At 41.4% G+C, this 14,884-nt stretch overlaps 1 protein-coding gene across 2 annotated transcripts in view; it reads right to left on the bottom strand.

The window, feature by feature from the left end:
- FDFT1 (farnesyl-diphosphate farnesyltransferase 1) overlaps positions 1–14,884 on the bottom strand; it is a 41,641-nt gene that overhangs the window by 4,032 nt on the left and 22,725 nt on the right. For both annotated transcript variants that reach the window (XM_003984844.6, XM_045055664.1), the window contains 2 exons: positions 9,154–9,330; positions 7,925–8,077 (listed from right to left, as the gene is read on the bottom strand). In XM_003984844.6, coding sequence (XP_003984893.3) covers positions 7,925–8,077; positions 9,154–9,330 — 330 coding nt within the window. The remainder of the gene's footprint in view (positions 1–7,924; positions 8,078–9,153; positions 9,331–14,884) is intronic.

Raw genomic sequence — 14,884 nt, 5'->3', positions numbered from 1 at the left:
CCAACGCCTCAGAGCCAGGAACAGAGTGGAGCTTGGTATGGTCAGCATAGTTTGGGCTGGAGGAGAGCAACACAGAAAAGGGGAAATGATATCGCGAAGACTGGGCGAACACAGCCAAACAAGATGGAATCTGTGGTGTGGGCAACAGGCTAGATGAAGAAAAGCGAGAGCAGAAGCAGGGCACCAGAGAGTTATCCTCGAGTCTTCCCGGTGCCTTCACCCTCCTCCACCTCCACAGACCTGACACCTTTGCTGCATCCAGGCCTCGCCTCCATGCTTACAGCCACTGCTGCCGGCTAGACCCTCAATGCCTCTCATCTGAGCTGTCACCAACCTCCAACCTGAGCTCCTGACTCTCCTTCCGCCTGAACCCTGAAGTCTACTCGCCTGCTCTCCACGCTGTCACCAAAGAAACTAAAAACCTCTGCTTGATACCCTCAGTGGCTACCTATCACCAGCTGAATAAGCTCTGAGTTCCGTGATGTGGAACGCGAGGCCACCCATGACCTGGGCCCACTGGGCCTCTCCGGCCTCGCCTGCCGCTCCCCACCTGTCTCTTCTCACTCTAGAACAACTACCCGCTGTCATCTTCTACTTCTGATGCTCTGCATGCATCTGTTCCCCTTTGCTCACACCGTTCCCTCTGCCCGGAATGCCCGTCACACTCCTTCACCTGGCTAACTCACCTGGCTAACTTGACCTGGCTAACTTGACCTGTTGCCCAAGTCTTAGGTATTAGTCTTTTAGAAAACCTGCCTTGGGGGTGCCTGGGTGGCGCAGTCGGTTAAGCGTCCGACTTCAGCCAGGTCACGATCTCGCGGTCTGTGAGTTCGAGCCCCGCATCAGGCTCTGGGCTGATGGCTCAGAGCCTGGAGCCTGTTTCCGATTCTGTGTCTCCCTCTCTCTCTGCCCCTCCCCCATTCATGCTCTGTCTCTCTCTGTCCCAAAAATAAATAAATGTTGAAAAAAAAAATTTTAAAAAATAAATAAATAAAAAATAAAAATAAAAAAAAAAAACCTGCCTTGAACTCTCAGGTTGGGCCACATGCCACTCTCCTACACAGACTCCTACCTTATCACTTAGCACTGAATTCATCTATGTCTATGCGTCTCCCTCACTAGACTGCGAGCCTCTAAGGCACCACGTCTTACCTTTCTGCCTCCAGCCCAGCACCGAGCCTGGCACACAGGAGGCCCTCACTAAGCTGACAAAGCAGTTAAGAGATGACTGAGGGGGAAAGGGACAATGATGTGAGCCCAGAGACAAAAAGGAGGAAGATTACAAAGCTGGCATATTTTTAAAATAATTTTTTTCCCCAGACTTTCATTATATAATGGGTATTAAAAAAAATATTTTTTAAATATTTATGAGAGAGAGAGAGAGAGAGAGAGAGAGCGCGCGCACGCACAAGCAGGAGAGGGGTAGAGAGCGAGGGAGACACAGAATCCGAAGCAGGCTCCAGGCTCTGAGCTGTCAGCCCAGAGCCCAATGTGGGGCTCGAACCCACAAACTGTGAGATCATGACCTGAGCTGAAGTAAGACACTTAACCAACTGAACGATATAATGGGTATTTTTTCCAGAGACAGATTATATTCTTGCCACCCTCCCACCTCACCACTGAAAGGGCACAGCTGCGATTTAGTATGACAAGAAAATAAATGAATGTGCCCACAGGTGTGCCTGGCTGGCTCAGTCAGTAGAGCATGTGACTCCTGACCTGTGGATCATGAGTTCAATCCCCACAATGGGCAGAGAGCTCACTGGGAAAAAAATGCCTACAGAAATATGCTAATGATATCCGATACCTAATATTATGATACCAAGAATCGCTCTAGAAAGAAGAAGAAAAAGGTTTCATTGAAACTACAATTTCCTCTTTCTTTTCAAAAAAATTTAGATAATGGAGTTAAGCTTATAAAAACAAGCAATACAAAAATAAAGTTAAAAAAGGAGCCAAAATTCCCTTACTTGCCCCTCAGCCACAGGCCAGTATAGTTACTTTTATACTTTTCCTCACTATGCCCTTATAACCTCAGATAAAAATGTATGAAATGTCATACACAATAATATAGTATATTACCATATACTGGTGTAGTTACTTTTATACCTCTTGCCATGTGCATATAAGCCAATATAAAAACATATAAAATGTCATATATATGTATTATATAGTCTACACACTATACAGAATGGCTGTTCTATATAATGTATAAATATGACTATATTGTGTATATGAAATTATACACTTTATTTTTAAGATAGGTTATAAACATATTATGCTGTAATTTGACTTTTTTCACTCACATAATATCTTTAATCTTTTTTGAAAATGTTCTTTCATGTTTATTTATTTTTGAGAGAGACAGAGACACAGTGGGGGAGGGGCAGAAAGAAAGGGAGACACAGAATCCGAAGCTGGGTCCAGGCTCTGAGCTGTCAGCACAGAGCCTGACGAGGGGCTCGAATTCATGAACTGCAAGATCATGACCTGAGCTGAAGTTGTATGCTTAACCGACTGAGCCACCTAGGTGTCTCACTCACATAATTTTTTATAGATCTTTCTTTCTTTCTTTCTTTCTTTCTTTCTTTCTTTCTTTCTTTCTTTCTTTCTTTTTTTTTAGGTAAGTTCCTTGACCACTGTGGAGCCTAATGCGGGGCTTGAACTCATGACCCTTGAGGTGAGATCAAGAGTCAGACGCTTAATTGAGCCAGGAGCTTCTATGGACATTTCTTAATGCCAGAACCTAGAAAAGGTCATTCCTTTTAAACACAAGCTATGTAATGTGAACACACTATAATTTGTAATCAACCCCCTCCCAATAAGGACGGAGGACAAAATGCTACAATCAGCATCTCTGTACATTTTCTAGTTAATTGTGTAGGTAAAGTCCTAGAATTGCTTGGTCAAAGGCTAATGCACACAAAATTCTGACAAGTATGAACAGCTAATGTCATTAACCAAAAGAAAAAAAAAGGGTTTAGAAGCATCTGGGTGGTTCAGTTAGTTGAGCATCCAACTTAGGCTCAGGTCATGATCTCGTGGTTTGTGGGTTCAAGCCCCACATGGGGCTCTGTACTGACAGCTCAGAGCCTGAAGCCTACTTCAGATTCTGTGTCTCCTTCTCTTTTTGACCCTCCCCTGCTTGCTCGCTCGCTCTCTCAAAAATGAGTAAACGTCAAAAAAAAAAAAAAAAAAAAAGGTTTATGACCAAGGACTGAACTGGAATAATCAAGCCTGGAGTGAAGCATGGGGTGGAGGAAACAGCCTGGCCATAGAAGAGAATGCCAGGAAGATTTTGTGCAGCCAGAAGAAACAAAAATCAAGACAACTCTGGGAGATAAGGAGCCAGAAAGGCAAAGGAGGAGACAGATGGATGGGCAAGAGGTTAAACCTGAGGTAAGCGTCACAGAAGCCAAGACAGGGAAGGGCTTTCAAGGTGAGAAAGATCCAGTGTCGAATTTTTTAAAAATTTGTCATTAGAGCACTGCCTTGGTGGCTCAGTCTTGGTGGCTCAGTTGGCTCAGCGCCCAACTCTTGATCTTGGCTCAGGTCATGATCTCACAGTTGGGGAGACTGAGCCCTGTGTTGGGCTCCGAGCTGATAACGCAGAGCCTGCTTGGGGTTCTCTCTCTTCCTCTCTTTCTGCCCCCACTCTCTCTCTCAAGATAAATAAATAAACTTTAAACAAACAAAAACTGGTCATTAGAAGGTCATTAAATCACCTCAGTAAGAAAAGTTCTGACAAGGAATGAACAAAAGCTAGGATGAAGTGGGTTGAGAAAAAAATGGGAATCGATAACATGAAGTACATGAATCCTTCGAGAAGCTTAACTGTGAGGGAGAGGAGGAAGGGGATGAGGTAGAGAGGAGCAAAGTCAAGCCAAGTATTGATCTGTTTACTTTTTGAAGCCGAGTGGCCAGAGTGCAAATACAAACTAGAGGAGGGACCCAAAAAGGAGGGGGCTTTAGATAAAGAGGAGGCGGATCTTGAGGGGGCGAGAGGCGGGAGCAGGAATGCACACCTGCAGGGGTTAGGCTCACACAGGAGAGACGGACAGAGAAGTGGAGACAGTTCACAACATATGATCTCGTACTTCCTCCTGTGGTTAAAGGCAGAGCCAGCGGAGAAGGAAAGGATGGATGTACAGCAGTACTCTTCTTGTTTTGAGATAGAGAGAGAGTGAGCGAGCACACGAGAGGGGAAGGGGCAGAGGGGGAGACAGAGAATCTTAAGCAGGATCCTGGACCAGTGAGGCCGGCAGGACTCAGGGATCATGACCTGAACCGAAATCAAGAGTCGGACACTCAACCGAGTCACCAGGCGCCCCCAGCAGTGCTTTTCAAACTTTATGTTCACAGGAATCACCTGGGGATCTTGGTAAAGGCAGATTCTGAGTCAACAGGTTTGAGTAGGGGTGAGGCTCTAGCAAGTGCCCAAGGGCCACCGATGCTGCATAACACTTGTGAGTTGTGAGCACAAAAAGGGCCTGGAGAGCAGGACGATGCTCTAGAGGAAGCACAGCGTAGCGTGAAATGGGAAGGTGTGCCCGCTTAAGAGAGGTTGCCCTCGCCGAGGAGTGAGCATTGGCACAGAAGGAAACAACAGCTTCTGGCCGTTTGCCTGAGTATTTGTTTCTGTCCCAAAATAGCTGGTTGAGCTTCTCGCCAGCTGACAGGTATCCAGACTGGTTTGCAGCTGAGGCTGCTCCAGAGGACAGAGGGTGTGGAAGAGCAGTGCCCACCTCCTCAGGAAGGTTCGGTGTCCCTCTAACTCCTCCTGTAAACATTAGAGTCCCATGAGGAGACCTTTACACGCCTCTGCAAGTGCATTCTTGTTACCACCAGTTAAGCCCAGGGAACTGACAGAACTTTTTGTTTTTAATCTGAGAACCCCTATTTTTTTTTTTAATTTTTTTTAATGTTTATTTTTGAGACAGAGAGAGACAGAGCATGAACGGGCCGGGGGAGGGGGGGGCGGTCAGAGAGAGAGGGAGACAGAATCCGAAACAGGCTCCAGGCTCTGAGCTGTCAGCACAGAGCCCGTCGCGGGGCTCGAACTCACAGACTGTGAGATCATGACCTGAGCCGAAGTCGGACACTTAACCAACTGAGCCACCCAGGCGCCCCCTTTTTTTTTTTTTTTAATAATGTTTATTTTTGAGAGAGAGAGAGAGAGAGAGAGAGAGCAAGTGGGGGAGGGGCAGAGAGAGAGGGAGACACAGAATCCAAAGCAGGCTCCAGGCTCTGAGCTGTCAGCACAGAGCCTGACGCGGGGCTCGAACTCAATCTAACCATGAGATCATGTCCTGAGCCAAAGTCGGACGCTTAACCAACTGAGCCACCCAGGCTCCCCAAGCTGACAGAAGACTTGCAGTCTTCCTGCAAAGGACAGACTTGGTCAGTGAGAAGTAGGATCAGGGTTAATATCTGGACATCAGCAAACAGAAAACTTGTGGTCTTCAAAAAGTTTTAACTTGAAATTTCATTCATGAGGACATTAAAACCATTCTCACATTTTATTCCTTTGGACTTGAAAGACTTGAGATTTTTCTGAATCAAATCAAGTATTAATGTTTCCTCCAAATCACGCTGGGTTTCACCAGAGTAGCTTTAGAAACCGATGACCTCAATCAGTGTTCCTTAAAGGGCCAGAAATTGTTTTCAGCTTGGTGGGTCACCCTCTGTTGCAGCTTCTCAACTCTGCTACTGTATTTTGAGGCTGCCTCAGACAAGACATATGCGAATGGGCATGGCTGTGTTTTAATAAAAAGTTATTTACAAAAGCAGTGGGGGCGGGGAGGTCAGTCAGCTGTAGTGTGGGTACCCATGCCCCAAATCAAACTGTTGATCACAACCAGGATTTAATTCCAATGGGTAAGGAAAACACCAGATAAAATCTGAATTTTAATATAGTAACGGAACTAGCAAACAACATTTTTAAAAAATGGTTTTTTGAAATCGGTGGTCAGTATTAAAACTAAAATATTCTCTGAACTACACACTACATAAAAGGATTCTAACTGATACAAAACAGAGAAAAAGTGCCTAATAAAGTACTACTCAGTTTAGAAAGGATAATCCAACCCCCTTAGAATTGTAGTGAACAGCATATGGTCTGAAGTCAGCCAGATCTGGGTCCAAATTATGGCACCAGCCTCAAGTTTCCTTGATATTCATAGCACCCACCTTTTTGGTTGCTATGCCAGGCACACAGTAAGCTCAGAGTAAGTGCTGGCTATATGGTGAATCAGACCGTCCCAAATCTCATAAGCAGCAATTTTTTGGTCAATAGCTGAACACTTAAGTCACTAAAAGAATTTTAGGATTAAAAAAATTTTTCTTTAGTTTTCCCTTACGCCTTCTACAGGTACCTCTGGTAGAAATGCTGACGTCCAAAGCTCGTCGGAAGACAGGGCGTAACTCCAAGGAGAATGTGCAATATGCCATAGAAATCAGAGGAAATAACTGTTTTTGCAGAATTCTATTTAGAGGAAACCACTATTACCAAGTGCATCCCTGTAAAGGCATAGCCAGAGGACTGGAAGGAGGCAGAAAACTATTGACAGCAATAGTTATCTCTGGGGGGGGGGGGGGGGGGCGGGAGGAAGATTTTATTATGTTTTCATGTATTTCTGTAGTATTTCAATCTTCAGTAAGAACATACCTAAGGATCTCAGAGCCACCCAGCTCCCTAGTGTGACAGTCAAAAAAAAAAAAAAAAAAAGTCTCTAGACATTGCCAAATGTCCCCTGCAGGAAAGGGGGTACTAAAGTATCTCCAATTAAGAACCACTGCTAGGGCGCCTGGGTGGCTCAGTTAAGCATCCAACTTCAGCTTGAGTCACGATCTTGTGGTTTGTAGGTTCAAGCCCCACATCAGGCTCTGTACTGACAGCTCAGAGCCTGGAGCCCACTTCTGATTCTGTGTCTCCCTTTCTCTCTGCCCACTCCCTGCTCACACTCTCTCTCAAAAATAAACAAACGTTATTAAAAAAAAAAAAAACAAAGGAACCACTGATCTAGGACCTAGAGTTTTAGCCTCTAAGAAAAGGCTTTTTTGAACCTAGTCATATATTATAACCTCCACAGAAGGATATTTGACTTGAACAAGTATGTTCTGTTTTATAGGATGGTTTTGGTACTTGAAATGAGATTTGCATTAGAAAATTTAGAAATCGGGGCGCCTGGGTGGCTCAGATGGTTAAGCATCCGAGTTTAGCTCAGGTCATGATCTCGCAGTTTGTGGGTTTGAGCCCCACGTCGAGCTCTGTGCTGACAGCTCAGAGCCTGGAGCCTGCTTCGGATTCTGCGTCTCCCTCTCTCTCTGCCCCTCCCCCACTTGCATGCACACTCTCTCTCTCTCTCAAAAATAAATAAAAACATTAAAAGAATTATAAAAAAAGAAAAAAAAATTTAGATATCATTGCAACTTGATGGTTTTCCTTTGCCAAAATTCCCTACTGTGGTTTCTCAGTTGAGGCCTATGAAGTCATAGAAAGTCCTGGATTGGGTGTGAGGCAATGTGGATGGGCTGGGGTCCCAGATCTACTCAGTCAGATACTGCATTTGCATCCACAAGACGTAGCCTCATTTTTCTCACCCATAAAACAAAAAGCCTGACTGGTCTCTAACATCAGCTTCCAGCTCAAAACCTAGGATTCTGCTTAGGAGCTCCACCCTAAAGGCTTGCTGCCTTTATACACTCTCACCAGGGTGCTGTGCAACTCTGAACCATCAGTAACTCATGCATACACGAACTTTCCAAATAAAGGAGACCAACTCCTGTCCTGTCTCTTTATACCGTAACACAATAAGTTGTTAGGATCATCTAATATTCAAATATAAACTATTTAAACAATGACATTATTTAAATACTATAAAAAATAGCTAGAAATTATCCGGGTAGTTAAATAGAAACCCACCTCTTCCATATACTGGTATATTATAGCTTTGACAGCTGGCATATTGGTGGCATCCATCATTAGAGTTACTGCTTGTCCTTTTCGGATCTTCACTACGCCTTTGAACACCTGCTGGTTATTGTAACAGGCAGCCAAAGTGGCAATGGCCATTACCTACAGATATTAGGTGGGGGAGACGAAAGAAAATGCTAATTCATTTCATTTCATGAAAGAAAAGAAATGGTACTATAGGCAATCACCATTGTGAAAACGTAAAAAATATCTTATATAGAATAAGAAAGTGCCAAAGAGCTAAGATGTAACTAACCAAGAAAAAGTACCCATGAAGAAAGCATATCAAAACTTGTACCTTTCCCACTCCTCCCTTCCTCAACAACAGCCTCAAGTGATCTTTGCAGTCTTAAATGGTTCTTTGGTTTGACCATGAAAGCTTTTTATTTGGAAAAAACAAACACGAGCCAATACAACATTTTCTATGCTAGAATAATGAGTCTTAGAGCTGAAAAATGTATCTCAAAATAATATCTGCAAAGAATTTTCTATTTTTCCTACAACAAACATAACCATCATACATGAAAAAAACCAGCATGGAGGAGGGGATAGGGCACAAATGGGAAGGAGGCATAGTTCCCAAGCTCAAAGGTGTATTATTTCTAGGATAAATGGAAACCCATGTCAAGCCTACAGATTTTAGCTCCAACAACCATTCAAGATTGGCCATTAAAAGATTAAATCGAGTTTCCAAATCAGTTAAATCCTAGAACTTTCATTTACTGGAGTTAAAGTAATTGGTAAGGCATTTAAAAAGTGTAAGCTCCTAGGATATTGAGGGGCTAGGTCCATAGGGTCAGGTTCTGTTCTCATGAGTCTAGGAAAAGCACAGCAAAAACTAGGTGCTTAAGACTTTGTAATGACAACACCTTCACCTACATTTTACCCAGCACTCCCCATAAATCTAAGCCAAAGCCCTAGATTTAACTGTGAGAATAAGGATCTAGCGAGGCTGAGCTGAGGGTGGTGGTCATAGAGCAAAGGGGAGGTATGGTGAGACACTGTCTGCCTCTTCGCCAGCAAAAGAAAACAGACCAGAGTCCTCTTTTTAAGGAACCATATTCCGAATACAGCAAACCAAAATACTAAATGCATTCTACCCACCCCCATCACCACCACCACACCACTGCCTGTAGCTTCCACCTCTCTTCTACAACAAGAACAGCAGCACTGCATACCTGTGGAATAGCACAGAAGTTAAACACACTTTGGTTTCTAAGTCTTGAAAGGTAAGTGATGACATCTGGGATGTGGTGTAGTGCGTTGGTTATAAGTTCGTTCAGGCACTGCACAGCCGAGTCAATATTCTGTGGCTTAGCAAAATCACCCAACTTCTTAACATACTTGCTCCAAACCTTAAAAAAGAAGTCGGCATGTGCATAAGGGAGGAAGGTTTCCAAGCAACATGAAAGAATCTTCGTGAATAAGAACTATGATAGACAGTAAAGTTTTTCTTAGCTGCGGCTCCTCTTTCACCAAGATCAAGTCTGTTTTAAGCTCCACACAGGGGCTATTTGTGACAGCCAGTCAGGGTCTGATCACAACCTGGAAGTCAGTTAAGTTTCTGGGAAATTGTCCTTTTGGGAAGATTAGTACAGCATGTACTACAGCAATACTTTAATGACTTCAGATAAAGAAAACTCGTGTTATTCAGAAGGCATTAGTCTACTCCTGAAAAAAATAACCAGATATATACAAAACCAGCTACAACAATACTGCAGGCTAAACAGTAAAATTCTGAAGATGGTCAGGTCTCCAAGTAATTAGTGATTAACATTACGTACCCAATTCCGAGAATTCAGAATGCTGCCAAACAATCGTATTTGGGGAAAATGAGCTAAGTCTGTACTATGAGAACATTACCTCCTTGGATCTTAGTAACTCAAAAGTGAAATAACATCTTCAACTCCAATGGTGGGACTGATCTGACAATTTTTAATGTTAATATTTAAAGGAATCTCTAGGGGCACATGGGTGACTCAGTCGGTTCAGTGTCTGACTCTTGATTTCGGCTCAGGTCATGATCCTAGGATCGTGGGATTGAGTCCCGAATTGGGCTCTGTGCCGAGTATGGAACCTGCTTAAGAGTCTCTCTTTCTCTCCTTCAATCCCTCTCTCCTGCTCGTATTCTCCAAACACACACACACACACACACACACACACACACACACACACACATTAAACATCAGAAAAAAAATAAAGTAGTTTCTGAAGCTAGCATAAAACTTACTTTCATCTTTGGTAACCATTTTTTTTAAGTATTTTTTTTTTTTATTTTAAGTTTATTTATTTATTTTGAGAGAGAAAGTGAGAGCAGGGAAGGGGGAGAGGGAGAGAGAGAGAGAGAGAGAGAGAGAGAGAGAGAGAGAGAGAATTCCAAGCAGGCTCCATATTGTCAGCACAGAGCCCGACGTGGGGCTTAAACTTACAAACCGTGAGATCGTGACTTTAGCTGAAATCAAGAGTCAGACACATAACCAACTGAGCCATTGCACCCCATTTTTGAAAACTCTTAAGCCGCCCAAAGAATGACACTCATTGTAACCTTATGCACTCCCCCAAATACATGACTGGCCTAATAGGACTAGGAGATTCTATGGAAAGTCAAATTTGTTATCCATTCTTAATTTGCACCTTAAACACACTCAGATTGATGGTACTAGATCAATGATGGTACAAGATCTGCAGAACTTGGAGAAAATAGTTAATAAACCCCTATGTATACATCCACTGGCCTCAACAATTATTGACACTTGGCCCGTCTTGTTCCATCATGCAGGTTCTATCTGTGGCGTTGGCATCTCGCCTGTGCCCGCTTTTGTCTTGGAGCTCCTGGGGGTGCTTTGTACAGGTTATCCACGGGCTGGGTTTTGGGTGTTTGTTTGGATTTTTTTGTCGAGTTGTTTCATCTCTTTTTGAGAATTTGAGAAAAATCCCCAAACCATGCTGCTGCCACCATCACTACCATTTTTACAAAATCCAAACTTCCTGCTGATAGATGCAGAAAGGATGACAGAATTAGGATAGCACCTTTTGGCCTCTTCACTGATAATAAGTCTAGGGAGCGACCACCAAGACAAAAAAGAACCCGCAACTTACAAGGAAAAGAAAACGATCATTATATTTTCAACAGCCAGTCTGTAAAAGCAGAAGAAAATGGGAGTAACACATTTAAGGTACTCAAAACTATGAGCTAAAAACTTCACACCTAGAAAAAACTGACTTTCAAATATCAAGGACACAAATTATCTTCAATATGTATAAACATGGAGAATTATTATTCTCATGGCTCTTTCCTATCTACCAGAGTACGAGCTTGAGACAACCAAAATGGTTAGAGACATCAACATAAAGGCTGGTAGTGAGCATAAACCAAGACAAAATAAAGGAGAAAAGGGAGATATTACGGTGGTAATGGCTATCTGATCTGACGATTCAGATATAAATATAATCATAAAAAATTGGCAATTAGGATATCATATGTAAAAAAATTTTTTTGAATTATTGTCCGTAAGCATATTGTTGGTAGTAGCATCAGTATCACTATTCAGAGACTGCAAGATCTGTAATGTGGAAAAAAAGCAGATGAGTAGTTATGGCATATACTAATTCTGGCATCTCTTATTTCCCTGAGAAATATGAATCTCAGTGAGGAAAAAATGAGGTAGAGATATAATATAGAGGCAGCGATTATATAACCATTCTATTGTCCTGCGTTTGAATTGGAAATATCAATACAAATTTACAAGGCATTTGTAAATTTATCAATATAAATTACAAGGTATTTTAGCTTTAAAACTAGACACACACACACACACACACACACACACACACACACACACACGGACTACCCCAAGAGCAATGACTATCCTGCCCAAGTGTGGTGTTGGCTATTATTTTCCATTAGCCCAGGTGTCTTCCCTGAGCTTCTTGAATAGCTGGAGGAGTCCAGATCTTAGTAAATGTACAAAATGAGTTTAGAACATCTTCACGTATCAAATGGCAAGGAAGCTATCATAGACTATTAAGGGTCATGAGGACTCAAGAGCCAACCTGAATCTATTCCCGACCAAAGAAGGGAAATTTTAAGCTTTAATAATGAGAATAATTACAACCGATTAAACCCAAATATGTTTTAATCTGTAAGTTTATAATGACAGCAAAAGATAACTAATTGGTCACCTTCTGAGGGTGACAGAAAATTATCTTAAAAGCTAGGTAAAGGAAAGAATCAACTATATGTACTGCCTTCCATACGTGATTTGTACCACTCAATAAGTAAATAATAAAGGAGAGAACATATCTCCTATAAAATCAGCCCAGCTAATAAAGGAAGGCACAAATATAGAATTAAAAAGTTCTTATTTTATGGCATAAAATTCAAAGTCCTGAAATGAACCCTCATATTTAGGGTCAACTGATTTTCAACAGGGGTGCTAAAATAATTCAATGGGGGAAAGAACAATCTTTTCAACAAATAGTACTGGGACAACTGGACATTTGTGCAAAATGATAAGCTGGACCCCTACCTCATACCACATACAAAAACTCAAAATGGATCAAAGCACTCAATTAAGAGCTGAAACTATAAAACTCTTAGAAGAAAATATAGGCATAAATCTTCATGACCTTAGATTAGGCAATGGTTTTTTACATAAGCACAATACAAAAGAGAAAACTAGATAAATTGGACCTCATCAAAATTAAAAACGTTTACGCTCCAAAAGACATCAAGAAAGGAAGAAGATAACCCACAGACTGGGAGAAGATATTTGTAAATCACGTATCTGATAAGGGACTTGTATTCAGAGCACAGAAAGAACCCTTACAACTCAATAATAAAAACAAACAATACCATTAAAATATCTGAAAGTATTTTAGTAGTTTTCAGAAAAAGTACCTGAATAGATATTTCTCCAAAGAAAACATACAGATGGCCAACCACATGAAATGCTCCACATCACTAGCTATCAGATTGCATATCAAAACCACAATGAGAAACCACTTCACACCCACGAGGAGGGGTATAATAAAAAAAGATAGATAATATGGAGAAGTAGGGAGTTATTGTTTAAAGGGTACAGAACTATACACTTAAAAAATAGTTTGAATGGTAAATCTTATATTACATAAACTTTACCGCAATAAAAAAAAGATGTTAAACACATACATAAAAAAAGGTGAGAACTGTTGGCAAAGCTGTGGAGAAACTGGAACCCTCATCTACTGCTGATAGGACTGGTACAAGGGTGTAGTCACTGTGGAAAATAGTCTGGCAGTTCCTCAAAGGTTAGTAGCTGTATGAAGCAGCAATTCCTCTCTAAGCTATATGTATATATACGCAAGAGAAATGGAAACACATGTGCACTCAAAACCTTGTATACAAATGTTCACAGCATATTAATAATAGCCAAAAAGTGGGGGCACCTGAGTTGGTTGAGCATCCGACTTCAGCTCAGGTCATGATCTCATGGTTCGTGAGTTCAAGCCCCACATCAAGCTCTCTGCTGTCAGCACAGAGCCCGCTTCAGATCCTCTGTCTCCCTCTCTCTGTCCCTCCCCTGCTCTTTCTCTCTCTCTCAAAAATAAACAAACATTAAAAAATAATAAAAGCCAAAAAGTGGAAACAGCCCAAATATTCCTCAACTGATAAACAAATGAAATGTGGCATATCTATATAAGTGAATATTATTTGACTATAAGAAAGAATAATGTGTTGATAACATACTACCTCCTGGATGAACCTTAAAAGCATCACGCTAAGGTAAAGAAGTCAGTCACATATTATAGGATTCCATTCATACGAAAGGTCCAAAACAGGCCAATGTACAGAGACAGAAAGAAGATGGTTGGTTGCCAAGGGCTGGGGAGTGGGCATCAGCGGAAAACAGATCGTGACTGCTCGAAGGCATGTGGTTTCTTTCTGGGGTAATGAAAATGTTCTAAAATTAATTGTGGTGATTGTTGCACAACTCTGTGAACATACTAAAAAAACACTAAAAACTTTAGAAGGATGAACTGCATATAGTAAGTGAACTCTGTCTCAATAAAGCTGTGATAAAAATACTATTTCGCAACCCTAATAAATTAACAGAACTAGGGATGAAGCCTGATTGCTAACATCAAAAGTGGGCAAAGATCAGACATTACATGCCTCTTGATAAAAGAGCACACCAACATCTTTCATCAAGAGGTGCATGCTCATTTTTATTTAAACACATTTGATGTGTTTTAATCCATTGCCATTTTTATTCTTTTTTGGTACTCGAAGTGTTCCATATGTGGCCAGTGAAAGCCCCTTCAAATTGGATTGTGTGTCTCTTTATCCTGTACTTTTTACTTTGATAGTTCCCTTACTTTCTGGCATGACAGTATATTTCAAGCTCCTTTTATGTATTTTCTGCCCTTACTGTTCCTTATACTGGGAAATGGTATTAAAAGACCAAATTGGAACACCAGAGGTACATACTACTACTGGTTTGGTCATTGTTGCTAAACAGAGGTAAACTTTTTTTGTTTTTAAAGAATCTGTATCCTGAGTTCATACTGGTATTTCCAATTCACTTCAGGATTATGGGAGTTTTGCTTAACTTGTTTCCTATTTGTATCTTGTATTTTAGACTGAAAAACCTTGGTTCTTAGACTGATAAGAACATAATTGCCTATTTACTTTATGTTACTAAGTTTCTGTAATAGTTTCAGTATTTCAACAAAAATATTCACAATATGATTACTGAAAATCTTTTATTACTTTTGGTTTATCCTTCCATTTAAACTCCACTGTTGAGATAAGTCAGAGAAAGACAAATACCACATGACTGCATGCATATGTGGAATTTGACAAAACAGATGAACATACGGGAAAAGGAGGAAAAAAAGGAAACAAACCACAAGAGACGTTTAATGATT

The sequence above is a fragment of the Felis catus genome, chromosome B1, assembly GCF_018350175.1.
Source record: "Felis catus isolate Fca126 chromosome B1, F.catus_Fca126_mat1.0, whole genome shotgun sequence".
Taxonomy (NCBI): domain Eukaryota; kingdom Metazoa; phylum Chordata; class Mammalia; order Carnivora; family Felidae; genus Felis; species Felis catus.
The sequence above is the reverse complement of the archived record's forward strand: the minus strand, read 5'-3'. Positions and strand labels throughout refer to the sequence as shown.